The sequence below is a fragment of the Ranitomeya variabilis genome, chromosome 1 (assembly GCF_051348905.1).
Source record: "Ranitomeya variabilis isolate aRanVar5 chromosome 1, aRanVar5.hap1, whole genome shotgun sequence".
NCBI lineage: Eukaryota > Metazoa > Chordata > Amphibia > Anura > Dendrobatidae > Ranitomeya > Ranitomeya variabilis.
The window spans coordinates 267,600,732-267,618,395 of NC_135232.1; the positions used below are offsets into that span (position 1 = coordinate 267,600,732).

The 17,664-nt window shown below is 41.2% G+C and overlaps 1 protein-coding gene across 1 annotated transcript in view; it reads left to right on the forward strand.

Moving 5' to 3' along the window:
* SLC2A11 (solute carrier family 2 member 11) overlaps positions 1-15,673 on the forward strand; it is a 100,964-nt gene extending 85,291 nt beyond the window's left edge. The window contains exons 8-12 of the mRNA XM_077293456.1: positions 46-156; positions 2,202-2,303; positions 3,009-3,084; positions 4,875-5,002; positions 12,980-15,673. Of these exons, the coding sequence (XP_077149571.1) occupies positions 46-156; positions 2,202-2,303; positions 3,009-3,084; positions 4,875-5,002; positions 12,980-13,180 (618 nt within the window). The 3' untranslated portion in view covers positions 13,181-15,673. The remainder of the gene's footprint in view (positions 1-45; positions 157-2,201; positions 2,304-3,008; positions 3,085-4,874; positions 5,003-12,979) is intronic.
* Positions 15,674-17,664: the final 1,991 nt, after the last annotated feature.

Genomic DNA, 17,664 nt, shown 5'->3' on the forward strand with positions numbered 1-17,664 from the left:
CTACATTGTCATCATTTCTAGATATTACACCTCTTGTCTCCCCAGATGTACTTCTACGCATCCTACATATTCCAAGCAGCTGGGATCTCCTCGGAGAGGATTCAGTATATTGTGATTGGCACAGGGAGTTGTGAGCTTCTCACTTCCATCACGTGTGTGAGTAGTGGTCTTCTACTGTTCTGTTGGAGAGGTCAGTCCTACCGAAATGAACTAATAACCCAGGAGCATCTGGACACAGAGCTAGATATATTCCTCATCTTCTGTTCCTCTTTTCTCCTTGGTCACTGTCAGGAACGCATCCTGTCTACAAGCCTACCATGCTATGTCAAGTCTCAGATAAGTTGCGCAACCAATAATTTGTGCAATTTCCCATCTATTGACAACTTTTTTAATATTATGATTTGACTTATAAGGGAATCTGTTACCAAGTTATTCTGAGAGTAGGATAATGTAGGGACAGAGAACCTGATTCCAGCTATGTATCACTTACTGGACTGCATGTAATAGTTCTGATAACAATTTTATCAGCAGAAGATTCTCACTAAAGGACTATTGCCGTGGAGCCCTCCACCACTGATTGATAGCTTTCTGCCTATTCACAGTGTACACATAAAGCTGCCAATCAATAGTGTGGTCAGGGTTATACAGAGCTCAAGATTTAGAGAGCTGGTAGATAAAATAATTTTTAGTCAAAACTGCAGCAAGCAGCCCAGTCAGTGATACATCACAGGAATCTGGGTCTGCTCTTACATCATGCTGTTCTCAGATGGGGTAATAAAACACTGGTCACAGTGGAGTAGACAAAAGAAGTGTGCACGGTAGTCAGGATCAGAATATTTTGTTAAATAATAAAAGAAAAATCTTTATTCCCAAAACAGATAAAGACATACATGATAAAAACATTTAAAAAGCCAAAAAGACTTGTATACAACCACAGGTGTATCCATGTAAGGAAAAAAATGCCTCCTCCAATGTGTACCCAAGAAATAATATATTAATGTAAAAAGCCTGGAAGGAGATTATAGTGGATTCATCCAATAAAGGAAATACTGTGTGATGTTCCTAAGTATAAATAAATAGCATCATTATCAAAACATGACCTTGATGAAACCTAGTACACATGTAGATCTAATAAATTCGAATGCACTAGAAGAATCCAAGGTAAAAAGTCAAAAAATGGCTAACACGCAATAATACAAACTGGGACCTGTATATAGCAGCCGTGATATGGTTGTACCCCTGAGGGAGCCACATCTAGTGGCGATACGCATGTGGTCTCTGCTCCCCGTGTCACGGCTGTTATATACAAGTCTTTTTGGCTTTTTAAATGTTTTTATCATGTATGTCTTTATCTGTTTTATGACTAAAGATTTTTCGGCTATTTAACAAAATATTTTGATCCTGACTTCCGTGCACACTTCTTTTGTCTAGTCCTTGTTCACACCAAGTGTGTAGTCGGTAATCCTATTATAATATTAGTGCCCTCAGTTTCTCTTATTATAAAAACTGATGACAAGGTCCCTTTAAAAGAAAACAAACTGCAAAAAGCTCGAAAGCAAGTCAAAGTCTGCAATGGCCATATCGCTTGAGACCTGAGTCCCGAAATCCAGCAGGTTTGGATTTTTGGTGACAGCTGTGTTGCTGTTGCATTGCTTTAGATGGCCACATTGACAGTCATTAGATATAGTGCAGCAGTGCAACATTGCTTGGTCCTTGTGCCACCAAAGATTCCATGGCACAAGCCTAATTCATGCATTTTGAGGATTGTAAATAGAATGGCACAATTAAGATTTCTAAAAAAATAAAATTAAATTAAGAATTTTGGAGAAAAACAAGTACTAAAACAATCATTGCATGCCAGTAGTACGGCACTCAGAGCTAGAGTCATATTCACAATTTGCAGGCATGCCTAGCCCAAGTTTTGGTATGGCCATATGAACCTAGTCTTATAAACTTTCCCATCAGAATAAGCTTACTGACGGATTCCCAGTTAACTCATTCTGCAGTCAGCAATAGACAGTGCAAGGCTATATAAGGCAAACGGTTCACTTTTTTTTTTTTGTAAAAAAGTGTTTTGTAGCCACAAATACATGTACGTAAGTAAAAAAAAACAAAAAAACCCAAAAGTGTCTACTATATATTCTTTAACTTGTTTTAAAACATTTCTCCCACGGACCAATCCACAATGTTTTATCTTCCAGACTTTAGTCATTGATCGTGTTGGACGTCGTGTGCTGGTGATGGGAGGGTACAGCTTGATGTCTGTGTGGGCAGTAGTTTTTATGGTGGCCTTATCTCAGCAGGTACAAACTTTTTTATTTTTTAAACAATTGGTGATTATGATGAACTTTAGTATAAGTATAATGTAAAGATATTATATTTATTTACAATTATTCTCATACCTAAGAACGAGAAATCCATTTTACAGTTAGATCTGTTTTCGCCTCTAAGTGTAAGATAGCCAATCACAAATATCCGTGTGCCTGACACATGTTACAGACTAGGATTTATTCTTTTAGGCTGTGTTACTGGAAAATATTATGTGTTATTATATAATACTCTATCCAAGCATAGTCTAGGGTCGGCATACTGAGTTCTGACGTACTTTAGATTATATGATGGTTAGATCAGTGTAAAATGAGCTGTATAGACTGCCTTGTTATGCTGCTGTAGCCACATGTATAAGCCACTTGTATAAAAATAAAAATACAGCAGTGTTTACTAAGTCCAACATGTCATTCATACTGCCAATTACCCAACAACTCCGCATTTTTCTTGTTTGTGATCTTTCGGGTTGCTGAAAAATTATAATTCTCGGCAGCACATGTGTAAAAATGTGCTGCCGAGAATAATAGCAGCCTATGCGCACAGATCCAGCTATTACTGATTGTTCTGTGCATATCAAAAGCGGTCGGCCTGTCTGAAGTATACTGATATTCATTTAAACTATTTTTTGCTATTGAATATTTAATCTCTTTTAGCCTAAACAAAAGTTTCCTGTTCTCTAGGAACACATTATATGGATGCCGTATCTCAGCATGGTCTGTATTTTTGCTTATATCCTGAGCTTTGGAATTGGTCCAGGTAAGCACAGTACTGCCGTACTTACATAATTTGGAAGACAAATGTCCTACCGGGCACATATTTAAGCACAGAACCTATACATCTCCTTTACTTAATCCCTTAGTGACAGAGGCAATTTGGTACTTAATGACCAAGCCAATTTTTGCAATTCTGACCATTTTCACTTTATGAGGTTATAGCTCTAGAACGCTTCAACGTATCCCACTGATTTCGGGATTTTTTTTTCATGACATATTGTTCTTCATGTTAGTGGTAACATTTCTTCAATATAACTTGCGTTTACTTATGAAAAAAACTGAAATTTGGCAAAAGTTTTGAAAATTTTGCAGTTTTCAAACTTTTAATTTTTGTGTCCTTAAATCAGAGAGGGGTGTCACACAAAATAGTTAATAAATAACATTTCCCACATGTCTACTTTACATCAGCACAATTTTGGAAACATAATTTTTTTTTTGTCAAGACATTATAAGGGTTAAAAGTTGACCAGCAATTTCTCCTTTTCCCAACAAAAATTACAAAACCATTTTTTTTAAGGACCACATCACATTTGAAGTGACTTTGAGAGGTCAATATGACAGAAAATACCCAATGTGACACCATTCTTAAAACTGCACCCCTCAAGGTGCCTAAAACCACATTCAAGAAGTTTATTAACCTTTCAAGTGCTTCATGAGAACTAAAGCAATGTGGAAGGAAAAAATGAAGATTTAACTTTTTTCACAAAAAATTTATTTTGGAACCAAACTTTTTTATTTTCACAAGAAAAGAGAAAATGGACCACAAAACTTGTTGCTCTAATTCTCCTGAATACGCCGATACCACGTATGTGGGGGAAAGCTACTGTTTGGGCGCATGGCAGGGCTCAGAAGTAGGGAGCACCATTTGACTTTTTGAGACCCCTGATGCACCTAAACAGTGGAAACCCCCCCCTATTTTAACTCCATCCCTAATACAGCCCTAACCCCAACACACCCCTAGTCCCAACCCTAACCTCTAGCCCAACCCTAACATTAACACAACCCTAACCCCAATCGTAACCGCAACACAAACATAACCACAACCCTAACCCCAACACAACCCTGACCCCAACACAACCCTAACCCCAACACAACCCTAGCCCCAACTCTAACCCTAACTGCAAAGAATGTAAAAAATTAAAACAAAAAATTATCTTATTATTTTTGTCTAACTAAGGAGGTGACAAAGGGGGTTGATTTACAATTTTTTTTATTTTGATCACTGTGATAGGGTCTATCATAGTGATCAAAATGAACCAATAGGAAAAATCTATTGTTGTCGGGTATCTTCCAGGAAGATGACACAATGACACAGAGGGCCAGGGGAGGGAGCAGGAGGATCTTAGGATGGAGGAGGTACGGGGGATGGGGGGGGTCAGAGGACCCCATTACTCTCTCCTCTGTTATGCTAGATCATATCAGAGGAGAGAGAAGTGAATGGAAAATCAGACTTGTTTTTGTGATCGCCATTATTTGGTGAATAACGGTGATCACGTGACTGGGGGTGCTAAAATCCGACCCAATTCATGTTCTCAGGGGTTTTAGCTATCCCAGTACCTGAGACCCCAGAGATTTTCCAACGCTAGGGTGCATTATACGCTTATTTCTCAGCGTCTTTAAAAAGCGGCGCTGAGGAATAAGGCCCCTTAACTGCCGCTGTTAAAATGCGTATCGGCGGTCATTAAGAGGTTAATGTAATTAGTATTATTGATGGAATATTACTATAGAGTTTCATTGCTGATATGTCTTTTCTTTTTCTCGATAAACTAACAGCTGGAGTTACTGGTTTAATGCCGGCTGAGATATTTGACCAGATGGCCCGTCCTGCTGCATACATGATCTGTGGCTCCATCATGTGGCTAACACTATTTGTGGTAGGCTTAGCCTTTCCTTTTATTGTGGTGAGTGCAAACTGTTCACTTCTTCTAATTTAAATGAGTTTTACTTATAAACAAGCAAAAGGTAAATTAGACATTGTGCCATACAATCCTGTGAGAATGGAAGACTTTACATTCAGTACAAAAGTTGTATTGTAACCTAAATACAGTACGTCGTGTGACTTCACCTTCTGGATACTGATTCAAAAAATTGGAGAAACAACACAAATATCAGAATTAGATTCTCAGCCCTCCAGCGATATGAACAGATAGTTTACTCATCAGACATACTGCTAGAATTCAGTTGGTGCGCCTCGATCCACACATCAACCTTCAATCTCAGGAAGCATCAGTGGGCAATGTAGCATGGTAGGGTTAGATGGCAGAGGGCATAGTGTGGATAATTTAGGATGCCCTAAATTGTACAGAGTGGAGAGACTGTATCCATGTCATCTATATGGCAAAGAACTTGTCTGCTGTCCCACAGTGCAGGTCCAACAGGTCAATCACTTCTAGCAATTTCAGGGGAACCAGAGCTTCCATCATGTCATTTAAAAACCTAATCACTTGCAACCAAAATTCTCATAGTAAAATCCCAGCTCTGTCTTCCTGTCTGGACAATTTCTGGCTACTTTAAGAATGAAGCAAGTGTGAACAGATGCAAACTGCCTTGACTATATTATATGCAAATAAAACAGTGCCGCGGCCAGGGGCGTAAATATCGTGGTCGCAGCAGATGCCACTGCGACCAGGCCCGGCACGTGAGGGGCCCGCTGATGCCAGTAAATATTTCAGCTGGATGTGCATCCTTGGACACACGTTCAGATGAAGTGTATTGCCGCACACTGACTCAACGGGTCCGTGCACGTCAGTGCACACTGCCAGCCAATCAGAGGCATGCAGCTGACGTCGCCGTGCACATTACCTGGAGTGCATGGCAGTGACTTCATGTTTTCCCGTAGCTTATATGCTGAAGTCAGCTGCCGGCTGCAGAAGAGGACACCGTGCAGCGATGGAGCGGAGAGAAGGTGAGTATTTATTTTTTTAATCAGTGAATACTACTACATGGATGACTATAGGCTGAATATTATATTATATAGTTGACTTTGTCTGTACATTATACTACATGTATGTGTATGGGCTGTGTATTATACTACATGTATGACTATGGGCTGTGTATTATACTACATGGATGACTTTGGGGATGTGCATTATGCCGAAAAAAACAGAAATGTAGAAATTTTTGCAAATTTATAAAAAAGGAAAAACTGAAATATCACATGGTCATAAGTATTCAGACCCTTTAATGACAGAGCCCATTTGGTACTTAATGACCAAGCCAATTTTTACTGTCACTTTATGAGGTTTTAGCTCTAGAACGCTTCAACGTATCCCACTGATTCTGGGATTGTTTTTTCATGACATATTGTACTTCATGTTAGTGGTAAAATTTCTTTGGATTAACGCGTTTATTTATGAAAAAACGGAAATTTGGCAAATATTTTTGAAAATTTAGCCATTTTCAAACTTTTAATTTTTGTACCCTTAAATCAGAGAGTCGTGGCACACAAAATAGTTAATAAATAATATTTCCCACATGTCAACTTTACATCAGCACGGATTTGGAAGCATAATTTTTTTTTGTTAGGACGTTATAGGGGTTAAAAGTTGACCATCAATTTCTAATTTTTCCAACAAAATTTACAAAACCATTTTTTTAGGGACCACCTCACGTTTGAAGTGAGTTTGGGGGGTCAATATAACAGAAAATACCCAAAAGTGACACCATTCTAAAAACTGCACCCCTCAAGGTGCGCAAAACCACATTCAAGAAGTTTATTAACCCTTCAGATGCTTCACGAAAACTAAAGCAATGTGGAAGGAAAAAATGAACATTTTACGTTTTTCACACAAAATTTACTTTGGAACCAATTTTTTATTTTCACAAGGGTATCAGGAGAAAGTGGACCACAAAATTTGTTGTGCAATTTCTACTGAGTACGCCGATACCCCATATGTGGGGGAAAGCCACTGTTTGGGTGCATGGTAGGGCCCAGAAGGGAGGGAGCACCGTTTGACTTTTTGAACGCAAAGTTGGCTGGAATCAGTGGTGGCGCCATGTCGCATTTGGAGACCCCCTATGTACCTATACAGTGGAACCCCCGCAATTCTAACCACAACCCAAACCCCAATACACCCTAACCCTAATCCCAATCCTAACCACAAACCTAACCCTAACACACCCCTAACCCTAATCCCAACCCTAACTGTAATCACAACCCTATCCCTAGCCCAACCCTAACTCTAGCCCAACCCTAACTTTAGCCCAGCCCTAACTTTAGCCCCAACCCTAACCCTAGTCCCAACCCTAGCCCAACCCCAACCCTACCCAACCCTAACTTTAGCCCAACCCTAGCCCCAACCCTAACCCTAGCCCAACCTTAACCCTATCTCAACCCTAACCCTAACTTTAACCCAACCCTAGCCCAACCCTGACATTAACCCAAATCTAACTTTAGCCCAACTCTAACCCTAATGGAAAAATGAAAATAAACACTTTTTTATTTTATTATTTTTAATTAATTAAGGGGGTGATAAAGGGGGGTTTGATTTAGTATTATTTTTATTTTAGTCACTGTGATAGGGTCTATCACAGTGATCAAAATGAACCAATAGGAAAAATGTCCTATTGTTGCTGGGTGCCAGCCGGCAGATTTCGTTGGGCGCACTACGCATGTGCCCGCCATTTTCTTCCCGGAAGAAGACACCAGCGGCCCGGGGGACTTCACGGGGTGGTTACAGGGACTCCAAAGTTACCGTGAGGAATCGGGGGACCCCATTTCTCCTCTGATGTGCGATCACATCAGAGGAGAGAGAAATTAAATGGGAAATCAGACTTTTTTTTTGCGGTCGCCATTATTCTGTTAATAACGGCGACCGCAACACTGGGGTCGGTAAAAACAGACCCAAATTATGTTCTCTGGGGTCTCGGCTAACCCAGAGAGATTCCGACCCTGGGGGGGCGCTATTCACTTATTTCTCAGCGCCGTTAAAAAGCGGTGCCGCCGTTGAAAGGCGTATCGGAGGTATTTAAGGGGTTAAATGAAGGTCTTTATTATTAAGGGAAAAAGAAATCCAAACCTACTTGGGCCCTGTGTGAAAAAGTGATTGCCCCCACCTTAAAATATCACTTAGGCCGGTTTCACACGTCAGTGGCTCCGGTACGTGAGGTGACAGTTTCCTCACGTACCGGAGCCACTGACACACGTAGACACATTGAAATCAATGCATCTGTGCAGATGTCATTGATTTTTTGCGGACCGTGTCTCCGTGTGCCAAACACGGAGACATGTCAGTATTCGTGGGAGCGCACGGATTACACGGACCCATTAAAGTCAATGGGTCCGTGTAAAACACGTACCGCACACGGACGTTGTCCGTGTGCCGTGCAGTAGACAGCGCTACAGTAAGCGCTGTCCCCCCCACATGGTGCTGAAGCCGCCATTCATATCTTCTCTGCAGCAGCGTTTGCTGTAGAGAAGATATGAATAATCCTTTTTTTTGTTTGTTTCTCGTGTTTAACATAAAGATCCATGTCCCCACCCCCCTCCCACCCCCTGTGCGCCCGCCCGCTGTTACTAAAATACTCACCCGCCTCCCTCGCAGTGTCCTATCCTGGCCGCAGCTTCTCCTGTATGCGGTCACATGGGGCCGCCCATTACAGAAATGAATATGCGGCTCCACCCCTATGGGAGGTGGAGCCGCATATTCATGGCTGTAATCGGCGGCCCCACGTGACCGCTCATACAGTAGAAGGTGCGGCCAGGACAGGAAGCAGCGCCAGTGAGGGAGGCGGGTGAGTATATTCATAACAGCGGGCGGGCGCACAGGAGGTGGGAGGGGGGTGGGGACAAGGATCTTTATGTTAAACACGAGAAACAAACAAAAAAAAGGATTATTCATATCTTCTCTACAGCAAACGCTGCTGCAGAGAAGATATGAATGGCGGCTTCAGCACCACGTGGGGGGGACAGCGCTTATCTCTAGCGCTGTCTCCTGCACGGTGCGTGTGGTACCCAGTCGGCACACGGGCAGCACACGTGTGCCACACTGATGTGCCACAGAAACGCACGGGCACACGGACACGGATAATTCCGGTACCGATTTTTCCGGTACCGGAATTATCTGGACGTGTGAGACTGGCCTAAACTGTGGTTTATCACATCTTTAGGAAGCTGAGTTCAAATTCCCCAGCCACACCTAGGCCTGATTACTGCCACACCTGTTCTTAATCGCTTAAATAGGACCCGCCTGACAAAGTGAAGTAGACCAAAAGATCCTCAAATGCTAGACATCATGCCGTGATCCAAAGAAATTCTGGTACAAATGAGAAACTAAGTAATTGAGAGCTATCAGTCTGGAAACGGTTTTAAAGCCATTTGTAAAGCATTGGGACTCCAGCGAACCACAGTGAGAGCCATTATCCACAAATGGCGAAAACGGAACAGTGGTGAACCTTCCAAAAAGTGGCTGGCAGACCAAAATGACCCCAAGAGAGCAATGATGACTCATCTAAGAGGTCACAAAAGACCACATAGCAACATCCAAAGAACCTCAGGCGTCACTTGCCTCATTTTATGTCAGTGTTCATGACTTCACCATAAGAAGGAGACTGGACAAAAATGGCCGTCATGACGAAAACCACTGCTGAGCAATAAGAACATAAATGCTCATCTCCGTTTTGCCTGAAAAAATCTGATGATCCCCAAGATTTTTGGGAGAATACTCTGTGGACTGAGAAGACAAAAGTTGTCGCATTACATCTGGCGTAGAAGTAAAACAACATTTCAGAAAAGGAACATCATACCAATAGTAAAATATGATGGTGGCAGTGTGGTGGTCTGGGGCTGTTTTGCTGCTTCAGGACCTGGAAGACTTGCTGTGGTAAATGGAACTATGAATTCTGTTGTTTGCCAAAGAATCCTGAAGGAGAATGTCCAGCCATCTGTTCGTGACTTCATGCTAAAGCGCACTTTGGTTATACAGCAGGACAACGCTTGATTGCAGATGTTGCTGCTAAGGGTGATCCAATCAGTTATTAGGTTTAGGGGGCAATCACTTTTTCACACGGGCCCTGTACGCGTGGGTTTATTTTTCCCTTAATAATAAAGACCTTCATTTAAAAACTACATTTTGTGATTACTTGTGTTATCCTTGTCTAATGTTTAAGTTTGTTTGGTGATCTGAAACATTTGTGTGTGACAAACATGCAAAAGATTAGGAAATGAGGAAGGGGGAAACACTTTTTCACACAACAGGATATGTACCACTGGTAGCACACGGTATGCACTAAGGGTACCGTCACACAGTGCAATTTTGATCGCTACGACGGCACGATTCGTGACGTTCTAGCGATATCGTTACGATATCGTTGTGTCTGACACGCTACTGCGATCCGGATCCCCGCTGAGAATCGTACGTCGTAGCAGATCGTTTGAAACTTTCTTTCGTCGTCTAGTGTCCCGCTGTGGCGGCATGATTGCATCGTGTGACACAGGTTGTATACGATGTGCGCACAGTAACCAACGGCTTCTACATCGCAAATACGTCATGAAATTATCGCTCCAGCGTTGTGCATTGCAAAGTGTGACCGCAGTCTACGACGCTGGAGCGATAATCATACGACGCTGCAACGTCACAAATCGTGCCGTCGTAGCGATGAAAATGGCACTGTGTGACGGTACCCTAAGATATATACAAACATTAAATATATAAAATTTAGATTGCATTGCTTCCATATAGATTATGCTTATAAAATGAAAGCCCTTATCTCATCTCACAAATTGGCCAATTCATGCTTCCCCCAGCCATATCAAGGCTTATCGTTCTCTGAACAGATTACAACCTCCAGACTGCCTCCTTGGCTCAGCCATCCTCTCATCAGGCTAAGACTATTTTCAATCAGTGCTGTATCTTTCCTGTCCTTTAAGGCCATGTGCACACGTTCAGGATTTTTCGCGTTTTTTTCGCGTTTTTTCGCTATAAAAACGTGATAAAAACGCGAAAAAAACGCTTACATATGCCTCCTATTATTTACAGGGTATTCCGCATTTTTTGTGCAAATGTTGCGATTTTTTCCGTGAAAAAATCGCATCACGGAAAAAAAAGCAACATGTTCATTAAAAATGCGGAATTGCGGGGATTCCGCACACCTAGGAGTGCATTGATCTGCTTACTTCCCGCACGGGGCTGTGCACACCATGCAGGAAGTAAGCAGATTATGTGCAGTTGGTACCCAGGGTGGAGGAGAGGAGACTCTCCTCCACGGACTGGGCACCATATAATTGGTCAAAAAAAAGAATTAAAATAAAAAATAGTCCTATACTCACCCTGTGATGGCCCCCGAAGTGTTCCCGCCTCTCCGGTGCATGCTCTCTCTTCGGTTCCTATAGATGGTGTGGTTCAGGACCTGTGATGACGTCACTGTCTTGTGATTGGTCGCGTGACCGCTCATGTGACTCACGCGACCAATCACAAGCCGAGACGTCATCACAGGTCCTGAACCACACCGGCATCTATAGGAACGGACGCCGCTGAGGAGATCGTCTGGATGAGTATAACCATTTTTTTTTTTTTTTTTTATTATTTTTAAACATTCTATCTTTTACTATAGATGCTGCATAAGCAGCATCTATAGTAACAAGTTGGTCACACTTGTCAAACAGTATGTTTGACAAGTGTGACCAACCTGTCAGTCAGTTTTCCAAGCGATGCTACAGATCGCTTGGAAAACTTTAGCTAATTACGCTTGCAGAATGCTAAAAAAACGCGAAAAAAACGGGGAAAAAATGCATTAAAAAATATGCGGATTTCTTGCAGAAAATTTCCGGTTTTCTTCAGGAAATTTCTGCAAGAAATCCGGACGTGTGCACATACCCTCAATGTTAAGGCTTTTGGCCTAGAAGAGGCATATCTGAGAAAGGTACACCTTGATGTGGCTGGTGGACACACATGAATTAGCTAATTTGTGTGCTAAATGCCTTCATTTTATATGTACATTTTGTATTGCAGTAATGCAGTTTTAATTTCACATATTTAATATTTGCATACATCTTAGCGCTCACAGTATGCTGCTGCACTCTTTGGTTTACTTTTTCTACAGTCATATAAACTTATCTAATATGTATTATAGGCTTTCTATGGGTATCTAGGGCAAGTATTTCCTAGCTTTATCTTCTGGGATCTCACCAGGCAGACCAAGGTGATGCCTGTTCCTCTCCATTAGTGATGGAAGTCCATGCCAAAATGAAAAACTTAAATTATATTTTATTTGTTTACTGAACCAATTATGAAATCTGAGATTGCTGCAACCAGGCACAGGCCTGTGCTGCTTGTAATAATGGCTTTGTATAATGCCCTCCTACTCCGCATCACCAACAAGTAAGGGGTGCCTTATTGATGGGGCCAACCTCACAGTTTGAGCACTGATCTAGGGAATATTTTTTTAGGACTTCCATAATAAAATCCCTGTATTTCGTTTATACTGGCTGTGATAGACCACCTTACTAGACCTTGTGATTTGATAGCTGCATGGCATTATAGGTGAGCCCACTTGGCCAAGCCTTATGTCATTAGCCCACTTTCTGAGTCTTCTGCAGTGTGTTATATGGTGCCGGCTCTTTCTTATCTTTTTAGGACAGGAGGGTACACTCCTCACGAATCAAATCAGAGAGTAATTAAGTTTTCAGACAATTGGTCTTGAAGTCGAACCTCTACTAAAGGTTTCTTCACATGTTGCACATTTTGTGCATTTTTGCTACAAATTAAAATGTTGGCACTTGTTTGGCCTGTGTACATCAGCGAATCTTTTCTACCTGTATTGGAAACCATATAGCACTATCCTTTGATATTACCTGCCCACTCTACCATAACCTTACATTTTTATTTCAGGTCTTCACTGCAAATTATTACAATATACTCAATGTTTTTCTTCTGTTTCAGCAAGGACTTCGCCATTTTTGCTTTATGCCATTTCTAGTGGTCTGCGTCAGCACCACTTTATATATTGGATTCTACCTCCCAGAGACCAAAGGAAAAAATGTTTTAGAAATCACTGAAGAATTTACAGCTTGGAGAGCTAAACCACGCAGAGAGGAAAATGGCTGGCTTGGACCTCAGGAGATCAAATCCACCAGTCTGTGAAAGAAGGAATACTATGCATTATGTAGTGGGTGCACAGAAATGTTGTCCTTCTCACTTTTCTTGCAGCAAAGTTGGATTTTTCAGTTTGGAGCAGGAATTCAAATGACAACTATAAAATTCCTTTATGAGATTTCTTCCCATTTCTGCCTGCACTTGGACTTTGCAATAATGTACATCCATCCACTCCTTAAGAAAATTACCTCAATAATGTTTCTACATTAAAAAGCTGCTAAAAAATCAGCTGCATGTATAATACTTGAATACAGAACCTGACAGTAATTGTTCACCAAGTGTGTAGTTTTGGTGTACGAGTCAGAAAAGTCGCACGTCTCTTTAGACCTCCAGTCTTCTGACGCAAGCCAATAAAGTGTCCATACACTCTTCCTACTCCCCCCAAACACATGAATGCTCAGGTCTTATGCTGCTGCCAGACACCAATGACCTTAGTCTGATGTGTGTGGGGACCTGTAGACTGCTCTTTCTTAAACTCCATTTACAGTAAGGCCATTCAGTATTTGGTCAGTATTTCACCTCAGTATTTGTAAGCCAAAACCAGAAGTGAAGCAATCAGAGGAAAAGTATTATAGAAACACGTCACCACTTCTGTATTTATCACCCACTCCTGGTTTTGGCTTACAAATACTGAGGTAAAATACTGACCAAATACTGATTGGGTGAACATGGCCTGAAAGATCATCAACAAAACTTCTTAAGAATGCTATTTACATGTAAGCAGGTTGCGGGCCACCCAATAAACTGTCATTCGTTAGGTAAAAATGATCTTTTGTGTAGCGAAGAGGATTATAGTTGTTGGCATTGCATCGTCCTGTATAAACTATAAATTATGGCAGTCAATGGGTACTGAGCAATCTATTACAGATCGTTCATTGTGCACCGTTTGTTGCGGGTTGCCTGTGTAAACAGGCTTTTAAATGACCGATAATCGGCAAAGGTTTATCAATCAGCGATCGTTTAGTGCCGCCTGTCAGTCCATATTAAAAAAAAACCTTATACAGCGGTGCCATCACAAAAAACAGTATCTAGTGTAGGAATTGGGATAGTGGGCATCGCATGCACTGAATGGCTATACCATTGTATATGCTGAAACCTTCACATAATGTGAACAAAGCCTTCCTGCTGATTCTCAGGAGATGAGAAATAGTTCCATGGTTGCTTTATACCACTTTTTATGGAGTAGTTGACCCACCACCCAATGCAGCAGCGATATTGTTGTCCCTTGCTACAGTTGTGCTGAAAAGTTTACATACCTCGGCAGAATTTTTGCTTTCTTGGCCTTTTTTCAGAGAATATGAATGATAGCACCAAACCTTTTTCTCCACTCATGGTTAGAGGTTGGGTGAAGCCATCTATTGTCAAACTACTGTGTTTTCTTGTGCATCTTGAAACATCCACACCACTAGTTTTCAGAGAGTCCTGTATTTCAGCTGATGTTATTTGTGGGTTTTTCTTTACATCCCAAACAATTTTCCTGGCATTTGTCACAGGTCACAGGTGAGGATGTTATCTTTAGTAGCCATTGAAACCCATTTGTGTCAACTTCTGTGCATGTTATCAGGCCAAAATCACCAGGGTATGTGAACTTCTGATCAGGGTCATTTGGATGTTTTGGGTTGTCATTATGATTTTAAAAAGAGAAAACACAGTAGTTTGACAATAAATGGCTTCACCCGATCACTAACCATGAGTGGAGGAAAAGTTTTGGTTTTATCATTCATATTCTCTGAAAAAAGGCCAAGAAAGCAAAAATTCTGCGTGGGTATTTAAACTTTTGAGCACAGCTGTATATACATTGAGATGCTACATTACAAAAAATGCAGAAATTGTGAAGTATTTATGAATTGTTCTGCCTCTATTTTTATGACAAGTATGTTATTATTTGTATGTCTCCTTTGCATGGTCAAATGTAATCCGACTATTGAATTAAGAAAAGCAACTGTTATGCAACTGTGAAAGATAAAGAGCCTGGGGTACTGTACTTTCCATGTCAATTTGGACCTTCCCCCCACAACCCAATCTGATGGACAAGATGTGTCCTATGGCAGAATTGTACCACCCCATTTGTTGAAATAATTAGCACTTTCTCTTAGGATGAACCGCAGGGGGATTGTGATGATAATGGGCTGCTGAACATTTGTTTAGACAACAGTTCTCCTTTTTATCTGACACATTAGCCATTAAGGTCAAATATTCGGGGCTAAAGAATTAAAACAATGAGAAAACTAGAACAGCATGTAGTAAATAGCAAACAGTTCCTTTGGGATTGCATGCAATGCAATTCTGGATTTTATGTACAAATTATACTATGACTTTGTCTCTAGATAGATCAAAGTGTAGGTGCTTACATGCAAGGTTTACCAAAAATGAGAACTATTCCATTTTTTTGCACTTTTAATTTATTTAGTCTGGTGCATGATCTCCTATATAAAAGGCTATAAAAATCCTACAAATGCAAATAAAATAATATTTATATTTTATCAAGAGTCTGTCTTTCCTTTTTATTTCTATACACATGTGGCATATGTGTATACACATACAATATATTATATATGAAAAGATGCATGTTTCTAATTTTTTATTTCTAGATTTTTATTTGGAATTGATATGAACTTAAATTCCTCAGTTCAAGACCTGGTCATGTGCAATTGTGTGCGTAACATACAACATGTCCACATTTTCTAGTAAGCAATAGTACTTACCGTCATGGCCGAAAATGTTTGCACCTTTAAAATTGTTCCAGAACATGAAGTATTTCTCCCAGAAAATTATTACCATTACACATGTTTTGTTATACACATGTTTATTTCCTTTGTGTGTATTGGAGCAACATGAAAAAACAGAGGAAAAAAAATTAAAATTGGACATAATTTCACACAAAACACCAAAAATGGGCCAGACAAAATTGTTGGCACCCTCATAATAATGTTTGATTGCTCACCCTTAGGAATAAATAACTTAAATCAATCACTCCCTATAACCATCAGCAAGCTTCTCTCAGCTATAATTTTGTGTGTTGAGCATGCATACAGGCCACGGAGGTCCAGTGGATTACTTATAGTTTTCTTTGAAACAATTGTACCTGCTGATTCCAGGTCTTTCTGTAGCTCTCCAGAGGTGGTAATTGGCTCTTGGACAACTCTTTGATAATTCTTTTCATTCCTCCATCTGAAATCTTCTGGGAACAGCTGGTTTATGGTGAAATAATGTTCTTCCCACTTCTGGATTATGGCCCTAACAGTGCTCACTGGAACCTTCAGCAGTTGAAAAATTCTTCTGTTACCAATGCTATCAGTATGTTTTGCAAGAATTAGGTTGCAAAGGTATTGCGACATCTCACTGGTTTTACCCATCATGAGATGTTTCTTGTGTGGCTCCTTGGTAATAAGACACCTTTTTATAGGTCATCAGTTGAACCAGCTGATGTAATTGTTCGCTAAGGCCTCTTTCACATTTCCGTCGGTACAGGCCCGTCGCAATGCGTCGGGCTGACGTACTGACGGACGTTGTTAAATAACTGCAAGACGTGGGCAGCGGATGCAGTTTTTCAAGGCATCCGCTGCCCATTCTGCAGTCCGGGGAGGAGGGGGCGGAGTTTCGGCCGCACATGCGCGGTCGAAAATGGCAGACACGTCGCACAAAAAAAAATTACATTGAACTTTTTTTGTGCGTCGCGTCCGCCAAAACACGACGCATCCGTCGCACGACGGATGCGACGTGTGCCCATCCGTCACGATCTGTCGCTAATACAAGTCTATGGGCAAAAAACGCATCCTGCAAGCACATTTGCAGGATCCGTTTTTTGCCCATAACAACGGATTGCGACGGAGGACAAAAGACGGAAGTGTGAAAGGGGCCTAAGGCTACGTTCACACTTGCGTACCAGGGCTTTGCCGACGGCTGCGTACTTCCTCCCTGAAGCTCTGCCCACTTCCGCACTTCTTCCGTTTAGGTCCGTCTACTTCTGCATGCGTCCTGCGTACCTATTTTTAACACTGGGTACGCAGGACATGCGGATGTATGTGGATGCACGCATACATCCGCATGTCCTGCATACCCAATGTTAAAGATAGGTAGGCAGGACGAATGCAGAAGTAGGCAGACCTAAACAAAAGTGGGTGGAGCTTCAGGGAGGAAGTATGCAGCCGTCCTCAAAGCCCCGGTACGCAAGTGTGAACATAGCCTAAGTGACAGAATTGCTTTCTAATTATAGATGTTCAGTGTCATGACTGTCCATGGTTTTTTGCACATCTTTCTTCATGTGTTCAATACTTTTTCCCTGTGTCATTTCTCATTATTACACATAACTTAATTTATGGACATCTTTATTTTGATTTCTTTGCTTGTGTGGATTGGATGAGTTGTTACCGACATCTGGTGAGAATGTCATGTCAATAGCACCTTTAGAAATATATTTTCTTAGAAAATTTGTCTTCAATACTTATTTCTCCCGCAGTATGTATACTCAT